This window comes from Sus scrofa, chromosome X, assembly GCF_054392235.1.
Source record: "Sus scrofa isolate SSC_HxYL_T2T_F1_AM1 chromosome X, Sscrofa_HxYL_maternal_Yorkshire_Landrace_v2.0, whole genome shotgun sequence".
Lineage (NCBI taxonomy): Eukaryota > Metazoa > Chordata > Mammalia > Artiodactyla > Suidae > Sus > Sus scrofa.
In genome coordinates, this window is record NC_139401.1 from 131321878 (window position 1) to 131339695 (window position 17818).

At 44.7% G+C, this 17818-nt stretch overlaps 1 protein-coding gene across 12 annotated transcripts in view; it reads left to right on the top strand.

The window, feature by feature from the left end:
• AFF2 (ALF transcription elongation factor 2) overlaps window positions 1-17818 on the top strand; it is a 535022-nt gene that overhangs the window by 373041 nt on the left and 144163 nt on the right. For 7 of the 12 annotated variants that reach the window (XM_085006500.1, XM_013984028.3, XM_013984031.3 and 4 more), the window contains 3 exons: window positions 2462-2548; window positions 8006-8042; window positions 8351-8384. In XM_085006500.1, the coding sequence (XP_084862626.1) occupies window positions 2462-2548; window positions 8006-8042; window positions 8351-8384 (158 nt within the window). The remainder of the gene's footprint in view (window positions 1-2461; window positions 2549-8005; window positions 8043-8350; window positions 8385-17818) is intronic. The other 5 variants (XM_085006501.1, XM_085006502.1, XM_013984042.3 and 2 more) reach the window with 1 other exon arrangement.

The following is a 17818-nucleotide window of genomic DNA, read 5'->3' on the forward strand; positions in this document are numbered from 1 at the left end:
GTGTGTGTGTGTGTGTGTGTGTGTGTGTGTGTGTGTGTGTGTGTGTAATTTTTGTTGTTTACGGAGAAGTGATACTTGGTGTTGAGTATAGGCACTCATCACGGGAGCCAGTTGTCAGAGCCTTAGCAACACTTTGGAGCAGCTGGAGGAGCACCATTGGATAGGGGCGTGTAGGTGTCTTTATCTTGGGAATAGCAAGAAGATAAAAATAGATTAATATCCTTCAAGTGTGAATGAAGAGGATAACAGTGAAAAATCTGCTGCGAGCGTCCCATGCTTTCCAGGTCTAACTCATTTCGCGAAGCGGAAGAGCTTGCTGCAGCGTTCCTTGTTGAAGATAGTCTTTCAGGAAATTACTTTTCTTTTAACTGCCTCCTCCCTACCTTAATCACATGCACCCATGGTACCCTGGAGTTGGCTTGCTGTTGAGTGAAATCTCACGTTTTCAAGTACAGAGAATGGTTGTCCTTGAAAATGTGAAGGTGGCTGTAGGTGTGCATGGATTGGCCAGCAGGGCGGCGCACTCAGACAGTAATTCGTGCTCATCTGATTCTGCCATGGAGTAAATACAGAAGACCTGGGGGAGAAAGAACACCTTCAAGATGCGCTTCAAGCCTTCTGGTGTCTGAAACCTCTTAATAAGCCAGAGGCACACAGCTAAAGCCAGTGGTGGGAAGGAATGGAGAACTCATTGATCCCAGTTGCTGAAAAGAGACAACACTGGTATCTGAGGCTGGGGCTTACTGCCCCTTGGGTGACTCTGGCTCAGTAGGACCTGTGTCTTTTAAAGGATGGGATGAATATTGGGGACCAGGCTTCATCAGGACTCTCTAAAATTTAAAAGCAGTCGTTGAGTCTTTTAAAGACACAGAGTAAGCGGAATTCAGCTTTCAACTGTTGTCCCGTAGAGTTCCTCTGGAGCAGTTTTGATGAATACACAAGTAGCATTTGTCGGGAACGTTATCAACTGCATACAAATGCACAATTCAAAAACACTTGGAATAGTCTCTCTCTTAAGTAGGTTAAGCGTCCCATCTAAATCTCGTATGCATTTTTAATGTACTTACCGCTCCTCTGAATCACACTTACAAATTCGACTTCGGCGGTGCCACTGTGAATGAATCTGTGAAGTATCTCCTTGTATTACAGCTCTTCGTACATCAAAGACTCTTTTTGAACTGGATAATTACAGGAGGAAAAAAAAAACCATGTTTTAGTGCTACCTGAGAGTTCTTATTAATATTACCTTTGAAATGACTAATTATGTTACCCAGAAAGATTGGGGGAAAGTATTATGTAACTGACTCATTAAAGAGGCCTTTCATAAATTTTCATTCCCTCCACCCCTCCCCAAAGCCCTCCTTTAGTTCCACCATTACATGAATTTTTCGATGGAATGTTTACTTACCAAAATGTTTGATGACTCCAGCACATGCAAGCACCCTCCTGCTTCACACACTTTGTCACCTCTCCGAGGCTGGGATATGCTGCACATGTAATTTAAGTACGCTTACTCTTCGGGTAGGGCGCATTGGCCACGAGCCCTAAGGCTCAAGCAAAATTGGAACAGCACCTCTTTTCAAAGTGAGTGAAAGAAATGAGAAGGTGCCCCTGCTGATGGCTGAGAGTGGGCGCCTGAGGGGCTCTTCCTACGTTAAGACCTGAACTCACAGACACACACTGTGGCTGGCTGGGCGGAACAGAGCTACCCATCCCATAGTAACCTGCTCTCTAAATGAGAGAATTCCCCTCAGCGGCCTCCTCTTTGCATGAAAAAATCAGCAGCAGGGCATAATTGTGTCACTTAACTGTTAGGTTTACTGCGTTGAGATCTGAGTGTCAGAGTAGAGGCAGGACGAGCGAGGGTGGTGACAGTGCTGCCCTTCCCTGAGCTGGCAGATCACACCTGAGACAGGACCCGCTGCATTAGAAGAGCCCCGGGCAATCCGGAGTCCCTCCCGGGAGCACCGAAGATAGGTGACAGAATGCAGAACGCAAGCATTAGAAAACGGTTGAAGGTTTCTGAGAAAGGAATGAACAAGCTGTAGGTGTCTCCGACTGAGGATGCGACAGCACCAGGGGACACGGCTGCTGTCTTCCACCAGCGGCAGGCTTGTCAGGTGAAAGAAGAGGTGTTCTCTCGGAGCTCCTGGGTGACAGGATTTGGGCTCCCAATCGGGAAGGATGGTGCGATCAGGCTGTCTCAACCTGGGACAGGCCGCTTCAAGGGGTCGTGAGCTCGCCGTCACTGGCAGTGTGCAAGTGGATGGGGGATGGCCCTTTGTCTGGCAGATAGGCTTCAAGCCCTGGGGTGTAGTAGGGGCATGGACCAAATGACTTTGAGGTTCCCTGGCCAGTGAACTCAGGAGGTATTTAGAAAGGGCCGGCTATGTTTAGTGCCAAGAAGGTGTTTCATTTTCCAAGTGCCCACAAATAAAGTTGCTTTGTTTTTCCTCATCAGGAGATGACCCACCCCTGGCCTACTCCTCTCACTGCCATGCATACTCCCGGAAACTCTGAGCACAGCACTTTTTCCACCCCAGGACAGGTCAGTGCTATTCCTTCCTCCAGTTGCCTTGATCTGATTTCAAGTATACGGGTCTTCCAGGTGGATTCTGGGAAAACGGAAATAGCCTTGGTGTTCAGGTGCCAGAAAATCTAGACGCTCTCCTGTCCTTTGGGATAAGACAAGAGCATTTTCATGGAAGGAGAGTCTGTCAGAGACTGGGCACCGCATGCTGGCGTGTGACCCGTGCTCCCCAGAGCGCCAGCGCCCGCCCAGTTACCGCGTGCAGAGCTGATGGATGGAGAGAAGAGTGAACTCAGCCCTTGGGAAACAGATGATGTACCAACATCCAAGACGGGTTCTTTTTCCTTTTTCTTTTTTTTCCGCGATGGCTGCACCCGCGGCATATGAAAGTTTCTAGGCCAGGGATGGAATCCTAACTGCAGCTGCGACCTGTGCTGCAGCGACTGCCGGATCATTTAACCCCCTGTGCTGGGCAGGGGATTGAACCCGTGCCTCCACAGCGACCCAAGCCACTGCAGTCAGGTTCTTAACCCACTGCGGCACAGTGGGAACGCCCCAAGATGATCTCTAATTAAAAAACCCTATACGCTTTGGCCAAATAAATGAATTGATTTGCACTTTTGTGTGTCTCACTTGCAGTCCTCAGTCTGGAGCAGGCAGATCTTCACACACCAACACGTATTGACAGAACTTTTCTCCTCTAGTCCTCTTGTCAAAGGTTTTCTGTGATATTTTTCCTCATCTGCTCACAGTAAGAATTGTTTCTCACCATTAGTTTTGAAAATGCCCGAGCAGACATGGCCATTCTAATAATACGTTTAACCACCCATGCATCCACCCATCCCTCTATTCAGAACCCACTTACTGAGGATATAGGATGGGCTTAAAGTTGGGCATGAAGGAAAACATGCAATGACAAAAATGTAGCAAGTGTCTTCATGGAGTAGAAGGCTCAGGGGAGGACCTAGCACTCCCCGGGGCGTTGAGGAAGGGCTCAGAGGTGGCCGCATCTGGAGGCTGCTGACAACTTTGACAGGTAGAGAAGTTCCCACAAGAGGAACGCTCCGCGCCTTAGAGGATGGCAAAGATGCCAAGACATGACGGGTGGTGGTGGGACATAGACTGCCAGGACCTCGAGTGGCTGGATCCAACTCTGTGTGCTGGGAAGCGGAGAACAGATGAACCCCAGGCAAATAAGTGCATCTCTGTGAAAGACCCTGAATGCCAGCCAAGGAGTTTGGACTCTGTAGGAGAAACCAGTCACATTCCATGGTTTTTAAGAGTCATTGTTTTGAGAGTAACATTGGCCTAGACTGCATTTAATTATCCCCTCCCACCTTTGACAGAGGTCAGAAGTAAGGAGCAGCAGCCCCTTTGTCCCTGTCCAGGGGGCTGTCCTCCCTTCCTGGGGCCCCGTCCTCCCTCCTCAGGCTGCCCTAGGCTTGGTATCCTTCTCCCTCCCCCAGCCCCCCCATCTCAGCCAAGGGATCAATGTATCCGTTTCAGGAGTTGAATCCAACCCTTGTACAGCGATTGCAGTGTTTTCAGCTGTGTTCTCCAATTTTAGCGATAATTTGTGCAAGTCGCAATTTTGACATTTGCAAGTGTATACAATAGAACTGGTTGTTTAAATGGGCTTTTGTCGTAAGTGCCCAATTTGGAGTCAGGCCTGATTTGCATTTTCTGCCAATTATCTGTGCTGCCATCAACTCCCTGATAAAGGTAGAAGTAAGTGCGATAAAACGGTAAAACCAGGATGGCTACACACCCACTCTTTTGTTTCATTTGATGTTGGTTTGAAAGAAAAGCACATTTTAAATAACAGTAATAACAACACATATTCTGCTGCTATGTGCCTCTCCTGTTCTAAGCACTTAACACATAGTAAATAATTCAATCCTCACTGTAATTCAGAGATTGGTAATTTGACTACCCCTAATTTACAAAGGAGGAAACTAAGGCAGAGAGTAAAGGGATACATCAAGAAGTGCTCGGCTAGTAATGAGGGAAACAGTCTTTAGATCCAGGCATTCTGGTGATAGGTTTTTGGTGGTGGTGGTGGTGGGTTTTTTTTTTTTTTATTTTTTTTTTATTTTTGTCTTTTTAGGGAGGCACCCGCTGCATATGGAGGTTCCCAGGCCAGGGGTCCAATCAGAGCTCCAGCTGCCGGCCTACACCACAGCCACAGCAATGCAGGATCTGAGCCACGTCTGCAACCTACACCACAGCTCACAGCAGTGCCACATTGCTGACCCACTGAGCGAGGCCAGGGATTGAACCCGTATCCTCATGGATGCTAGTTGGGTTCACTAACCACTGAGCCACGATGGGAACTCCTGGCGATGAGTTCCCATGAATTTGCAGGTGCTCCAGTCCAAATTCCATCTTCCAAAACTTGGGTATCTCCAGCACATACATGTGACTGGCGTGCTGGCCCTTTCCTCGGTGCTTGCACCAGAACTAAGTGACGCCACGCTCTCAGAAAGCATCCGGAATAGTGTATGTACAGCTGACAGAAACCAACATGGCAGGGTCTCTCTGTGTGTGTGTGTATGTGTGCATATCCGTGTGAGCACATGCTATTTAATCCCAGTGGGTCTTTCAGGTCAAAGAGTCTATGATTCTATAAACTTATCAAGACATGGTTGAGAATTCTCAACTTACTTAAGTTTACTTAAGAAAAATTGAAAAGGCTCTCTTTTCTGGGAAAGAATGGAAAAACTCCCAAGGAGGGGAGTGCATTGCTCAGCAGCTGGCAGGAGCTAGTGATGTCCTCTGGAGAGGTTCACCATCAGCTTCGTGGAGATACCTACCACCCATGGATTTGAATTCAAATTTTACTATCCATCAATGAAGCTTTTTTTTTGGAATCCAACCACACAATTCCATGTGTGTGTTATCTGTGACTGCTGTCACACTACAGCGGCAGAGTTATGACAGAGACCGTAGGCCCCCCCAAGCTTAAAATATTTACTGTCTGGCCCTTTACAGGAAAGGTCTGCTGACCCCTGCTCTAGACTCCAGATCCTACAGGAGCATCTGACTGTAGGATTGTCATTAAGGCCATTATTTAAAATAGCCTCACAAAAGTTTGTGAAGACAATTTGGCATCATTATAGTCTATTCCTAAAATGGCCTGTGTGACAAGTCTATGTAAGAAATGCACAGGTCAAAGTCAGGCATATTTTTTTGTAATTGTATTATGTGCATCAACAATCATGCCTGAATAATACAAGTTCTTTCCACAGCCGAGCTGTTTATTTCCAGTCGGGCTTGGATCTGTATGTAAGGTAATTTGGGTCATATCCAAAGGTGTTTGATTTCTTTGAAATTCTGGTTTGAAAAAGTCTTACCCAGCTAAACATTAAAAACTGCATCAAGAATACATGACATACATGACTCAAGTTGACTCAATAATACACCCCTCCAGTTTGCTTCATGCTTCGCTGCCCTGATGCCCGGAATAACTAATTGTTTGTGTCTAATGTCCGAAATACTCGGATGAAGGGTAGAAACTCAGTCCAGCTTTCTACGACCAGTACAAAGAATGGCTTTGTGTTTCACTCTCTAATCAAATATTTTATTTGACTTTGAAACTTAATTGATTCCTAAAGGGATACCAGCCCAAACTTGCACTATGTAATTGTGATGAAATCTTTTTTTTTTTTAAAGGTAAAAATATGGTATCTAGTTAAGGGCACTCTGGGAACTGAGATATTCAGTATGATTGAAATTGTCAGATAACCAATGGTTATCCTTCCATAAGAATTACATAATAGGGATCATTTTGAAATTTAATTAATATTTTCCTGGTCTTTTATAAAAATTGTCATGAATTTGCTTTAGTCTTCCTTAATTACTTAGATATTGTTCTGAGCATCAGTTATTGTGCTGTGCTATAATAGTATACTATGCTGTAATTGTGTCCTCAAGAGCTGTTGAGATGCCTAGGAAGGCTTGTCTCTATATTAAATGGCCATAGATTCTTGTGCTTTTTAAGTTCTGACCTTTCTGTGTCATTTTCTTTACCTGCCCCACGCTGTCAGCTTCCACATCTAAATGTTCCCAGTGTCTGCGCCTCTAGAAGTGTTTCCTCTTCCTTGCCATCTATGATTTGCTAAGGGGTGGGAAACAAATGGCCAAGCTTGTCCATGTCTTTCGTCAAAAGCCAGTTGCCTACCAGCAGGGCGAAGAAGCCCTTGAGCAGCAAACTCCATGGGCATTGTGACAGCCCTTTCGTTGAAAGGCATTTTTCCATCTTTTGTGGAGTTTATGGTCGTCTTCTAGAGTGATGGCCATGCTAGAAGCCTCTTGGGCAACAGAATCATGCTGAATATATTGAAAAGTTCAGTTCTAATAAAACATAGCACCATCATTCTTGCTTCCTTTGTGGGGGGTAGGGGGCATGCCCTTGGAATGCAGAAATTCCCAGGCCAGGGATTAAACCCGCGCCACAGCAGCAACCTGAGCCACAGCTGTGATGACGTCAGATCCTTAACCTGATGAGCCACCAGGAACTCCATCTTGCTTACTTCTCTTAAAGATAAATTATGCCGTGATCTTCTTTTTACTCCCTAGGGTGGCAAGATTCGGCTTCAAGAGTAGATTACTTACAGCAGTGATGGATGTAACTAATTCTTGTGTTTACTGGAATTTGTTGTCTCCCGTTTTAGAACACTTGCCTTGCAGTCCAAAATCTCTCTTCAGTTGGCTCGGAGCTATGTGTGCCCCATACATCATTGCAGTGCTTCTGCCTGCAGGTTTTGTCAGGATCCACACAGGTGTGCCACGCTCCCAGAAAGCCTGAACTGCACAAATCCGGATTTCTCAAAACACTGGCTGAACTGAATTTAGGGGGACTTTCAAATGAAATTTAAATCCTTTCAGATAATGCGCACCACTAGCATAATTCAGATTGCTTCCTATTCTCCAGCAAATTTATAATGAAATATTAAGAGCACGTCCCTTGTGAGAATAAGATACATCTATTTATGGCATATGTGTCACCGGTAAGGTAGAAAATTGAAGTTGTTTTCTATAAAATGGAACAAGTGAGCCGATCTTCTAATTACAGTCTTATTTACACTTCTACAAAAATCACCATCATTCGTTTATTTGAACCAAATCCTCTCTACTTCCACTGAGGCGTCATTGCCTAGCTAAGTGAGAAATTATACACTTGAATCTCACACATGTGGGTCATTTGTTCCCATGTTGCACATGTTGCCAAATAGATACCAGTCTTACGTATAATTCTGATAAAATGGCGGTAATGGCTGTGTGGCAGCAGGTTTTTCTGGCAAATGTTTATCCTTCAAATAGAGCTACAGACAGTAGCCCCATTAATGGAATCATTCACAGTGGTTTCCTATTTGCCAACATTTTTCAAGCTATATCTTCTGCAATAACAAATTGACCTTTCATTCCCCTTGAATCTTTAACTAATGTTTTTATTTTCTGTGTTCTTTCTTATAGGAATCCCAACATCTGACCCCAGGATTCGCCTTACAAAGTAGGTGTTTTGTTTTTTGTTTTTTGTTTTTTTTTTTAAATCCTTCTCAGTCCAAACAATCATATTCTCTCCTCCTTCACTTTCTTCTTTTTCCAACCTAGTACCATTAAAACATGAAATAACAGTAACATAAAGTCCCATAGTGATACATCCAATTGGTTCTTTTTTTTTTTAACTGTCACCCATGGCAGGATTCTATGAAAAAATATAACTGGAAGGGCTTCTTGTTCAAGACCAGTTTCATTCAGAAGAATCGTTTGAAGGTAGAGAACATGGAGAGTAAGAGTCTGTGCCCTTTTTTTTTGCAGAGTGGAGTGACCCGACCAGCAGAGCTTCTACCAAGTCAGTACCATTCAAGTCGTGAGTACTTGGGTTTCTGAAACAGGCTTCTCAGGGGCATTTGGCGGGGAAGAGGCACTTCAGTGCTTAGCACATCTTACTGTCTCTCCTGCTCCTTGAAAAGATGAACCTTGCCTCGTAAGAACACGGAGTTTGATTAGAGGGGCGAATGAGATTTCCCCCAATACCCAAGTTAGAGTCAAGATGAATGAGATCCCCAGTATATGCGCTCTAGTGGTCTAGCCACGGGCCAGGTCCATACGTGGGACACAAAACCAACTGAGATTCTCAACGAGTGGTCTGAGCATCATTAAACTTCAGCCGCAGACGTCATTATATCATGACGAGGATGGAGAAAGGCCCTGCCTAGGTGGCCCTGCTTGGACATGAAGTGTTGAGTGGATTGCCGCTTGCAGGTCGTCTGGTGACTGCATATTAAAGACATAGAATAAGAGATCCCATGACGCCAGGTTGCAGGTCAGAAGCCAGGGCCCTGCAGTTCACCCAGCACTGGCCTCATCTTTTATTAATGTTGACTGAAGGAGGGGTATGGAGAAACCAGTTTCCTCAGATTAACTAGTGTAGATTTTGTAATCTCCATGTGTCCGAGGGCATGTATCAAGGGAGTAGTTCTCTCACAACTTCGTTCAGTCCTAATAATAGAAAATGGAAGTTGACTTTTCTGTGTAATAGTCACATACTTGAAAATTTTCAAAATGAAATAATTTCTGACATTCAAGTGGCCTAATGGCACACTTGAAGTGAATTGCTCACCTTTTGGAAGATCACGAATAATTGCATAAAACAACTGGGAATGACTCCCAAGTAGACCGAGGCTCTGAGAAAGGCAGTGGTACTTCCACGTTCTTGGTTCTGTTTCGTGGCAAAGCACCCAAAGCCCTGACCCATCGCCATGAATCCCCCATTTAAAGAATCAAGAAAGAAAAAGAGGGAAGAGGAAAATAAAGCCATAACCCTGATTTAAGGACCAAATCATAGGGAAACGTGGAAATCAAAATCATGTTTGAGTCTGTTCATTTCGGGTTTTCCATTAAGCATCTTGAATTGCCCTCCCCTTTGTTATCCTACTGAACAATAGACTTATTCTCCCTCCCTTCACTCCTAACTTGCCCCACTCCCATTACAAAGTCAATAAAATTCACACGCACGCAGACACACATACACAGAGACACACACACGGTTGAGCTTTCAGGAAATCAATGCAGGTTTCCAAACATGAAAACATATAAAAATGTTTTTTCCATTGTAAAACGATCCTACTCCTAGAGCAAGAGTATTAAGCTCCTGCTGTGAGATATGCTGATTTCCATATAGACCATAAAATGCAATATTTCAATAGTTTGTAACTAACAGAAATAAACTTGTCAATTGTGGTTTATAGTTAGAGGCGGCATTTCCTGAGAACTGCACTTCATAGCACAGGGTGTATGGCGTTCAATAGGATTAAGGTTCTCTGTAGGAAGCATCGATAAAACTAGAAGACATTGAATCTGTTTTGTGAGTGAACTGTTCTCTTTTTAGCAGCTTGATCTAAGTTGAAGCATTGTTCATCAGACTTCGACTAGAATAAATTCCCTTCTTGTGGTAGGGGATAGGTTTAATACAAGGACAGATCAGAGTTATAATCATTATTTTTATTTTTAGCTTCCAAAGTATCATCAGCTTAGCCATTATGATCATTCCCCCATAGTTTGCTACAGTGTGCTTTTTAAGTCAGCCACTAGGATTTTCCATCTGGCAGGGCAATCCCATTCTAAGTGTAGACAGACTGCTAATGGGTGGAGCTTGGTGGCTGCAGGAGCAACACCTTCCCAAGGCTTGCAAATATCCAGGGCAAGCGCCTACCTCTTACTGCAGTAGGGAGAGACAGAGTCTCGTAAAACAGAATCCCTTAATTACTGGGCCAGTTTATTAGTTTTCCTCATCTTGGCCTCTTTTTCCTGGATGACGAAAGGCAGACCTTTCATTTGGGCCTGGAGGGTTTATAAGGACTGGTGCCCGGGAACCAGGTCTGAAGACGTTGGAGCAGGGGTCCCTGCGTGCCAGCTGGGAACCAGCCAGGCTAACTGGCCTTTGGAGAACTGGAGCTTTTCTGGCTCAGTCTACTCTATTGACACACAGTGCCTTTTATGGGGTGTCCATCTAAGTGGTGACATCCTACCTGCTCCAGCCAGAACCCTGGCTGCCCATGAGGCAAGAGCATTGGACTGGGGGACTTTCGAGACCTGGGCTTGAGTCTCTGCTCCATGACAGTTACAGTGTTGGGGAAAAGCACTGACCTGGGATTCGGAGGATTTGACTTTAGATCATGGGGGAATTTCTTTTTGTTTCACGGTATAGAGATAGAGCCACTTAAGGGAAATTAAGCAAAGTAATGCATCTATGTGTATACACACACAGGTATACACACAAACACTTGTCACAATTCAAATGTAAACCGTTATACGCCTTTAGTGATTGAACTTAACATAAAAGTGCATTTAACTTTAAGCCTTAATTTCTGGAGGAAAGAAGACCCAGCAGCCCGGAGGAGTCTGAGTTATATTACAGTCTCAGAACAGGCTTCACCCAGGTCTTCTCAATCCAAAGGCGTTTCTTCTAGCCTCCCTCAAAAAAGGTCTAAAAAGAGAGTGGGGTGTGGGTTTTCAAAGGTAAAATTGTATTTCCTGGGCTGTAGAGTTGTGTATTTGTACGGTAATATCATGACCATTCTGCCTCTAAACCACCCCTTTATTTCAGTTAGAAGATTCAGGGACCAAATGGACACCCCAGACATTGGGTTACCTTCTAGCTTCTTTGTGAAGCCATTAAGGGGCAATGGAGAAGAAAACTGAAGCCAAATCCAAAGTACTTGGATTGTCTTCATTGAGTTGGATTGCTTCATCTGGTTGATTATAACATCTTGTCAATGACTTGTCCGTACAGTGGCTTTACGAAAACAAAGGACTTTTTTGTCATTTATGAGCCATCCTAAATAGGGACAGATCAAATGCTTCCTGAGAGGTGGTTTTAGACACCATTCATGAACTCAAGGGCATCCATCCAGTCAGTCCTTGACTTTAGCTCCTTCTGTGAGGCTATAGGGACGATGTAGCTCCAGATATCCAGTTCCTTTGTTATCCTTGGTTGTCGGCCTTTGGGCTCAGTCCAGTTGTCCATCATCCAGACCTCTGTTAATCAAGTAGCTCCTGTGTTTTAAGCCATGCTGGTGAGAAGCCCTGGGTAGTTTCCATAAAAGCCCAACATAAAGGCAGATGTAGCCATAGTGCTGTTGTTTCCTTGCCGCAAAACCAGTTCCTTCATTTATGGTATTAGCTACAGGTTTGAAAACATTCCAGCCCTAGACCCAGAGAGTTGATGAAAAGCCTCACAAAAACAGATTAGTTGTGGCCAGTTTACCTGTGGGTGACAGGCGTGCAGACCAGATGGGCAAATGCTTGAATGGAGCACTAGTCAGGAGGAGAGGAAGTTGTATGATCACAGGAGGGGCAGGTGTTTCCAAGCATAATCATTGGGCTGTTGGGTCATGTGCCAGGCCAGGTGCCCCGTCCCATGTCTGGTCCTTATATGCACCTCACCTTATTATATTTAGCAGCCATCTGGAGGGGCTCCGAGTTATTCCCATTTTGCAGAGGAGAAACGTGAAGCTAGAAGACAGTCCCTCTTTATGAAGTATACACAGTCCAGTGGGAAGACAACCTGACTGTGGACATTTATCTCGGACGGACATGTTGGCTGAGTAAGAAGGCCCGAGTAATTGCACAGCTCTTAGGGGAAAGCTTGAATGTGGGCTGTGCGGGCCCCAAGTCCTCTCTTTTCCCACCGGGCCGTCCCTCCTGATGAGATCTGACGGAGTCAGGGATCTGATCCACCAAAGTCGGTCTTTTGTACCTAGACACAATCTTAAAATAGACTTGAAGAGCTGAAGTTGATGAGAAGTGATACCCCTCGGTTTTTAGATGATTCGAAATCAGGTCAAAATTGCTTTATTGAACAAAAATATCCTTCCTTCTAAACTTGTCTCTATGTGCTATGAAGATCTCATTACCACAGGGAACAGAAATATTATTAGAATGTTTGCCCGTTTGCTATGCCCGATCACAAGCATTACATTATTTCTTAGATGAATTTGGAAAAATAAAAAACGTCTGCCCCCCCCCAAAAAAAACCCTCATAACACAAAACATATTCGCTACCACCCTGGCCATCTTTCTACCAAAACTTTGATCATTGAAAACGTTGTCCTTTGAGAATCTGACTTGAGATCGGAGCACAGCAATAACCCCCATCTCTAGAAAGTTCATATTTTCTTCCCTAAGTGGATGTTTGGTCTGCTACTTAGATAGGATTTCTGGTAGCAAAGTAACCGTGGAACGAGGCAGGAAAAAAAAAATGACTGTTATTTTCTTAATCAGATTAATCCTTAATCAGAATACATGAGTTGGTCCTTGGAACTTGGAAATACTACTAGTCAGTTTGAGGCTTACAACAGCCAAACTGAACTCTCCCAATAAACGGGTAAATCTTGATCATCGCTGGTTGCAGCCGTTCCGGCTTTCAAACTGAGATGTATGCCAACTCTTGCTTTTAACCTGTCATGTGTGCCCTGCATCTTCGAGCTTGCCAACTTTTCCTAAGGACTTAATGTATTTTTGGAAGTTCTCCACTACATCAGGGACAACCACCTGGGAGCAGAGAAAACAAAATTTGGCAGCCTGTTCAAGCTGTGAATTAAAGGTAATTCACAGTTTGAAATGAATCAGCATGAGGTCCTTAAGAAGAGTAATCAGACATCAAGAGGGTTTTATTTTGAGGACTGTATATTGGCTAATGTGACAACAAGCAATATTGGCATTTGGAATGTTCGTGTCAAGAAGAGCTGAAGCTGCTGGTGCTTGACAGGCTCCAAGACAAAAAACTAGGGCTCCTTTGATGGGACTTGTGGATTACCACTTTCCTTACACAAGCTGAAAACAGACATGTTTTTGCTCAGGGAGCATAAATCTTGAAAGATCAGGTTTTATTTTTGCATCTTTGTTCATATGCCCAAGATTTGTAGGTTTCAGGTGGATTTTGAGACACTTCTATAATTATTACTATTATGTTTTTGTCTTTTGTCTTTTTAGGGCTCCACCCTCAGCATATGGAGGTTCCCAGGCTAGGGGGCGAATCAGAGCTGTAGCCGCCGGCCTACGCCACAGCCACAGCAATGCACAATCCGAGCTGTGTCTTCCACCTACACCACAGGTCACGGCAACACTGGATCCTTAACCCACTGAGCGAGGCCAGGGATCAAACCCGCATCCTCATGGATGCTGCTTGGGTTTGTTAACCACTGAGCCGGGACAGGAACTCCAAGACACCTCTGTAATTAGAAAGAAACATCTCTCTCTCTTTCTCTCTGGGAAAAGTCAAGTATCTCCTCTTTTCTCCCTGACTTGCATCCATATTTAATTTTGCTCACTCAAGCTTTCATTCCTTTCAAGACAAATGCAGTGCATTGAGCCCCTGTTGTGTAGAAAGCACTGGACAAGGCAGTGAGCTAACTCCGAGAGAAAGGCTGCACACCCTTACTCAGTGCCTGCTGTGTGCCAGGCGCTGTCTCTCTTGACAAAGGGCCCACGGGAGTCACCCTGCATTACAGTTCACGGCAGCAGAAACCACAACTCAGAGCTGTCAAGTGAGTCCCCCAAAGGGCCACAGTAACCAAACCACAGCGGGACAGACTGCAAAGCACACAGTTAATCTGCACGAGAGCCATCCCACGGGCCCTACTGATTTGAATTCAGGTGTGGCCTTGCCCTGGCATCAGACCACAGGACACCGACCACAGAGCTGGCCAAAATGGCCCATTATTTTGGTTGCCATCAGGGAAAGGATTAGATCTGAATATTGCCACCGAGTCAGGTCTCTCATACACAGCACATGATGATGGGGACTCTGTAGGCGGGCACCGGTCCAGCCTCAGCTCAGTGGCCCAAAGCCAGATGGTGTCCCCATGCCTGTGAGATGCTTCCTTTGGTGATGTGGCAAGATCCAAGCCTGCAGGGGATTTTACCACCACACAAAATCCCTATAAAGGTGATTTCGGTGGCCTGTGATGGGACCTTCCCTGTCCAGAAATCTCCATTTTGCCATTAGGAAAAACAGGAGAACTGATACTTGCATCTGTCTTTATGATAGATTTATCCATCACCTTTATGCTTACCAATATTTTTTGATCATTAGAAAGTTGCTTTATTTTATATCCACCTGATGGAATAATTTTTAAAAGTTATTCCCGGTGTCATCAACCAATGGCTTTATTGCTGCATTCTCCTAGAGATTTTGAACAGTAAATGGCAGTGAAGCAAATCGTGCTGGTTGAAGTTGCTGGAGTGAATAAGCAAGGAACCGAAGTTAAAAGTAATTACAGTTGTCTAATTGTACATAATGTTTTGATCACACACACACATGCATGCACATAAGTGCATATCCTCTGTATCCCAGAATATCTGGCCCCTCGAATGCAACTGATCTCATGAGGGGCATGCGCACTCTTTTTACAGTTACTAGATCGTAAAACGATATGACCAGGGCTACTTCCCGTGTGCCCAGTGATTGATAATTTTATAGCACTTTCACACAACGCATTAACCTCCTGTGAGTGTCAGAGCAATCCTATTAGATCCAGGTGAAAAGAAGCCAGGCTTAGGGAGGGGAAGATATTGACCAAAGTCTGCCAGCTAGGGAGTGGCAGAGCTGGGCCTGGAAGTCAGCATTCTGCATCCCCATTAGAACGCGCTGCCTTGTCCCCGGATTTCCCAGATGGCTGCAGGGCCAGAGCTCATCAGTCAGAGCGCTGACACGTCTTCCAGGCCCAGGTGAAGAAAATAGAGCAGCAGTGCAGAAAGCCGCATGGATCATTCCTACAAATTAAAAAGAAAGAAACTAACTAACTAATATAACTAACAAGAAACCTCCCCCAACTGAGCCTGGACTAGATGAGAAGGAATATCCACTGTGCTTCTGAACTACACATCCTGCTTTTCCGTCCTATCAAGCATCCTGCCAGCAGCCAGATACTTCATGGCAATTACATTATCAGAACGTTATGTTGAAATGGTGTGCTCTTGACACCTTCTCAGAGCTGCTAAAAGCCCTTCCATTTTACGGAGCGGGGAGCAGTGTTGGTAGAACACTGCAGATGCTGGCACAATTACAGCTGTAAAATCAGTTGAAAAATCTGACACATGCCTTTCCTTGTGGTTCATCCAGCCACTTTAATGATGAGGACCAGAAAAGGAAAAGGTCTCCAAGCTATTCGACCGACATCTCCAAGTAGGCTGCCAATACTGGGACCGCGGGATGGAGGAGGGTGGGGTTGGCGTATGCCTCCTAAAAACCAAATGAGTAAAATTATTTTTCTTTGTTATCTGCCCTGTGGGATCTTGAAAGCTGATACCTACCAGTACCACCTCTAATATACCACTTGGTCCTTGGAAGGTTCCAAGATGCCTTGAGAGAGCCATCAGGGCAAAAGGGCATAGAAGGTCATGATTTACAGAGGAACCAACCTGCAATGCCGCTACTTCCATTGCCTAACTTCAGGAGTGACCTCATTTCTGCATAAGTTGCCCACTTTCTAAAATCCTAGATAGAGAGCTCAAGATTCTAACTCTATGGGCAATTTCTAGATTTTCAAGAGAAAAATCCAGAAAGTACCTAATGCTCACGGTATCTAGAAATTGTCTGTGGCATCTAGAAGTTGAGAGGGTCATTCTATATTTCTCCAAAATCATTTTCATTCATCATATAATACAGACAGAAGGGAAGCAAAGAAACTGCACGTGAGCTGTGCGCTAGGGTGATAATAGTCACCTCTTCTGGGCCCACACACTTTACAAGCATTAGCTGTTTCATCCTCACAGCATCTGTGACGTGGGATGTCACCATCATCCCCACTCCCAGGACTGTCCTCAGAGAGGGCACCTAACAAACACGCCAAACACCCATGGCCGGATGGCCAATGCTGGTGGAAACCTGCAGCCAGGCCTGCCTGGAATGCTGTGCACTGAGCCATCACCCTGGTTCACTCATCTCCTCACCCTCCATCCTCGCAACACCTCTCTAAGATGAAACCGATTTTATGGAGAAGCAAATTTCATCTCAGAGTCTTGGAAGGACTGGCTCAAGATCACAAAGCCAGTTATGGAAGGAGACGCAATCTCACTCCAGGATTCTTGGGTTACGAAATTCAAGCTTTTCTCTCTGTCTCCATTGATCATTAATTAAGTACAGAGACAAGAAGTACTTTCTCTTTCTGTGACATTTTCCATTCCCACATGGAGCGTTTATCTTTGTCACATTTGGGCTTAACTCAATTCCGGGAGCCAGGAGAGGGGAGGGGGTTGCTATTGCTCCTGAGAGGCCTCAGCTGCTGGGCCTCCATTTCCAGGTGACCCAGATCCCAGTGCTTTCACTTCCTGCCATGTGACTTGATGAAGTCACTTGATACCTTTATGAGTCTTTGTATCAACATATACAAAAAGGAGATGCACTATGGCTCAGACTCCGCCATGAAATGTCACCACTGGACGAGCTCATGAATGGGCTTTGCCATCAGTTCATTGCATCAGTTCTCTCCCCGTGTTAAAAGTGAGGAAAGCCACGCTCAGATGGCTTACATGAGAGCCCCAAGTTCACACAACTTGCTGTTTCAAGGCTCAGTCCCACTTCTTGAGCCTAGTTGAGTGCTCTTTTTGCTGATATCTGCCTTTACTTCTCACAAATGTTGTGTCGATGTGGTTTGACTCAAAGGATCAACTCCCAATGCCAACGGAGCAATGGACTGAAAATCAGTCACTCTGTGGGCCACCCCCTCCTACTTAGATGAGGTTTCCCTAGCACTCTTCCGCATGTTCCACCATGATGAGAAAGGATTCGATTCAGTGATAATTTCAGCACTTGAGAAGAATTTGAAAAGTTAAAAAAAAAAAACTCATACACGTTTTACAGTCTCGCTGTCTTAGAGAATTTGGTGTTAGGTCCATTCTTTATCTTCATGCTTCTTGGGGGTGCTCTCTTACTCTGTGGTTGAAGAGGACCTGAAGCTGGTGACCTATCTTGACCTTTACAACTGGATTAAAATTCCAGGTTGCTACTGTGGTAACCATGCTTTGAAAATTAGATTCTGACAGTCACTAAGAAATTTAAAAGTTCACTGCTGCCATGAACTTTGGAGAAAGGTTGCTTACAATTGTCAGCGACAGCCTCTTGATTGAAATAATCTGCCTTTCTGTCTGCTAGAAAGTGTGTGTGGAGGGGCACAAAAAGATTATATCTTGATAGATTTTTTTAAACAGAAAAGAAATGGTTGTGGTTTGAAGCAAAGCAGTTTTCTGCATGAAATTTAAATCAAATTCAGCTCAGTTGAT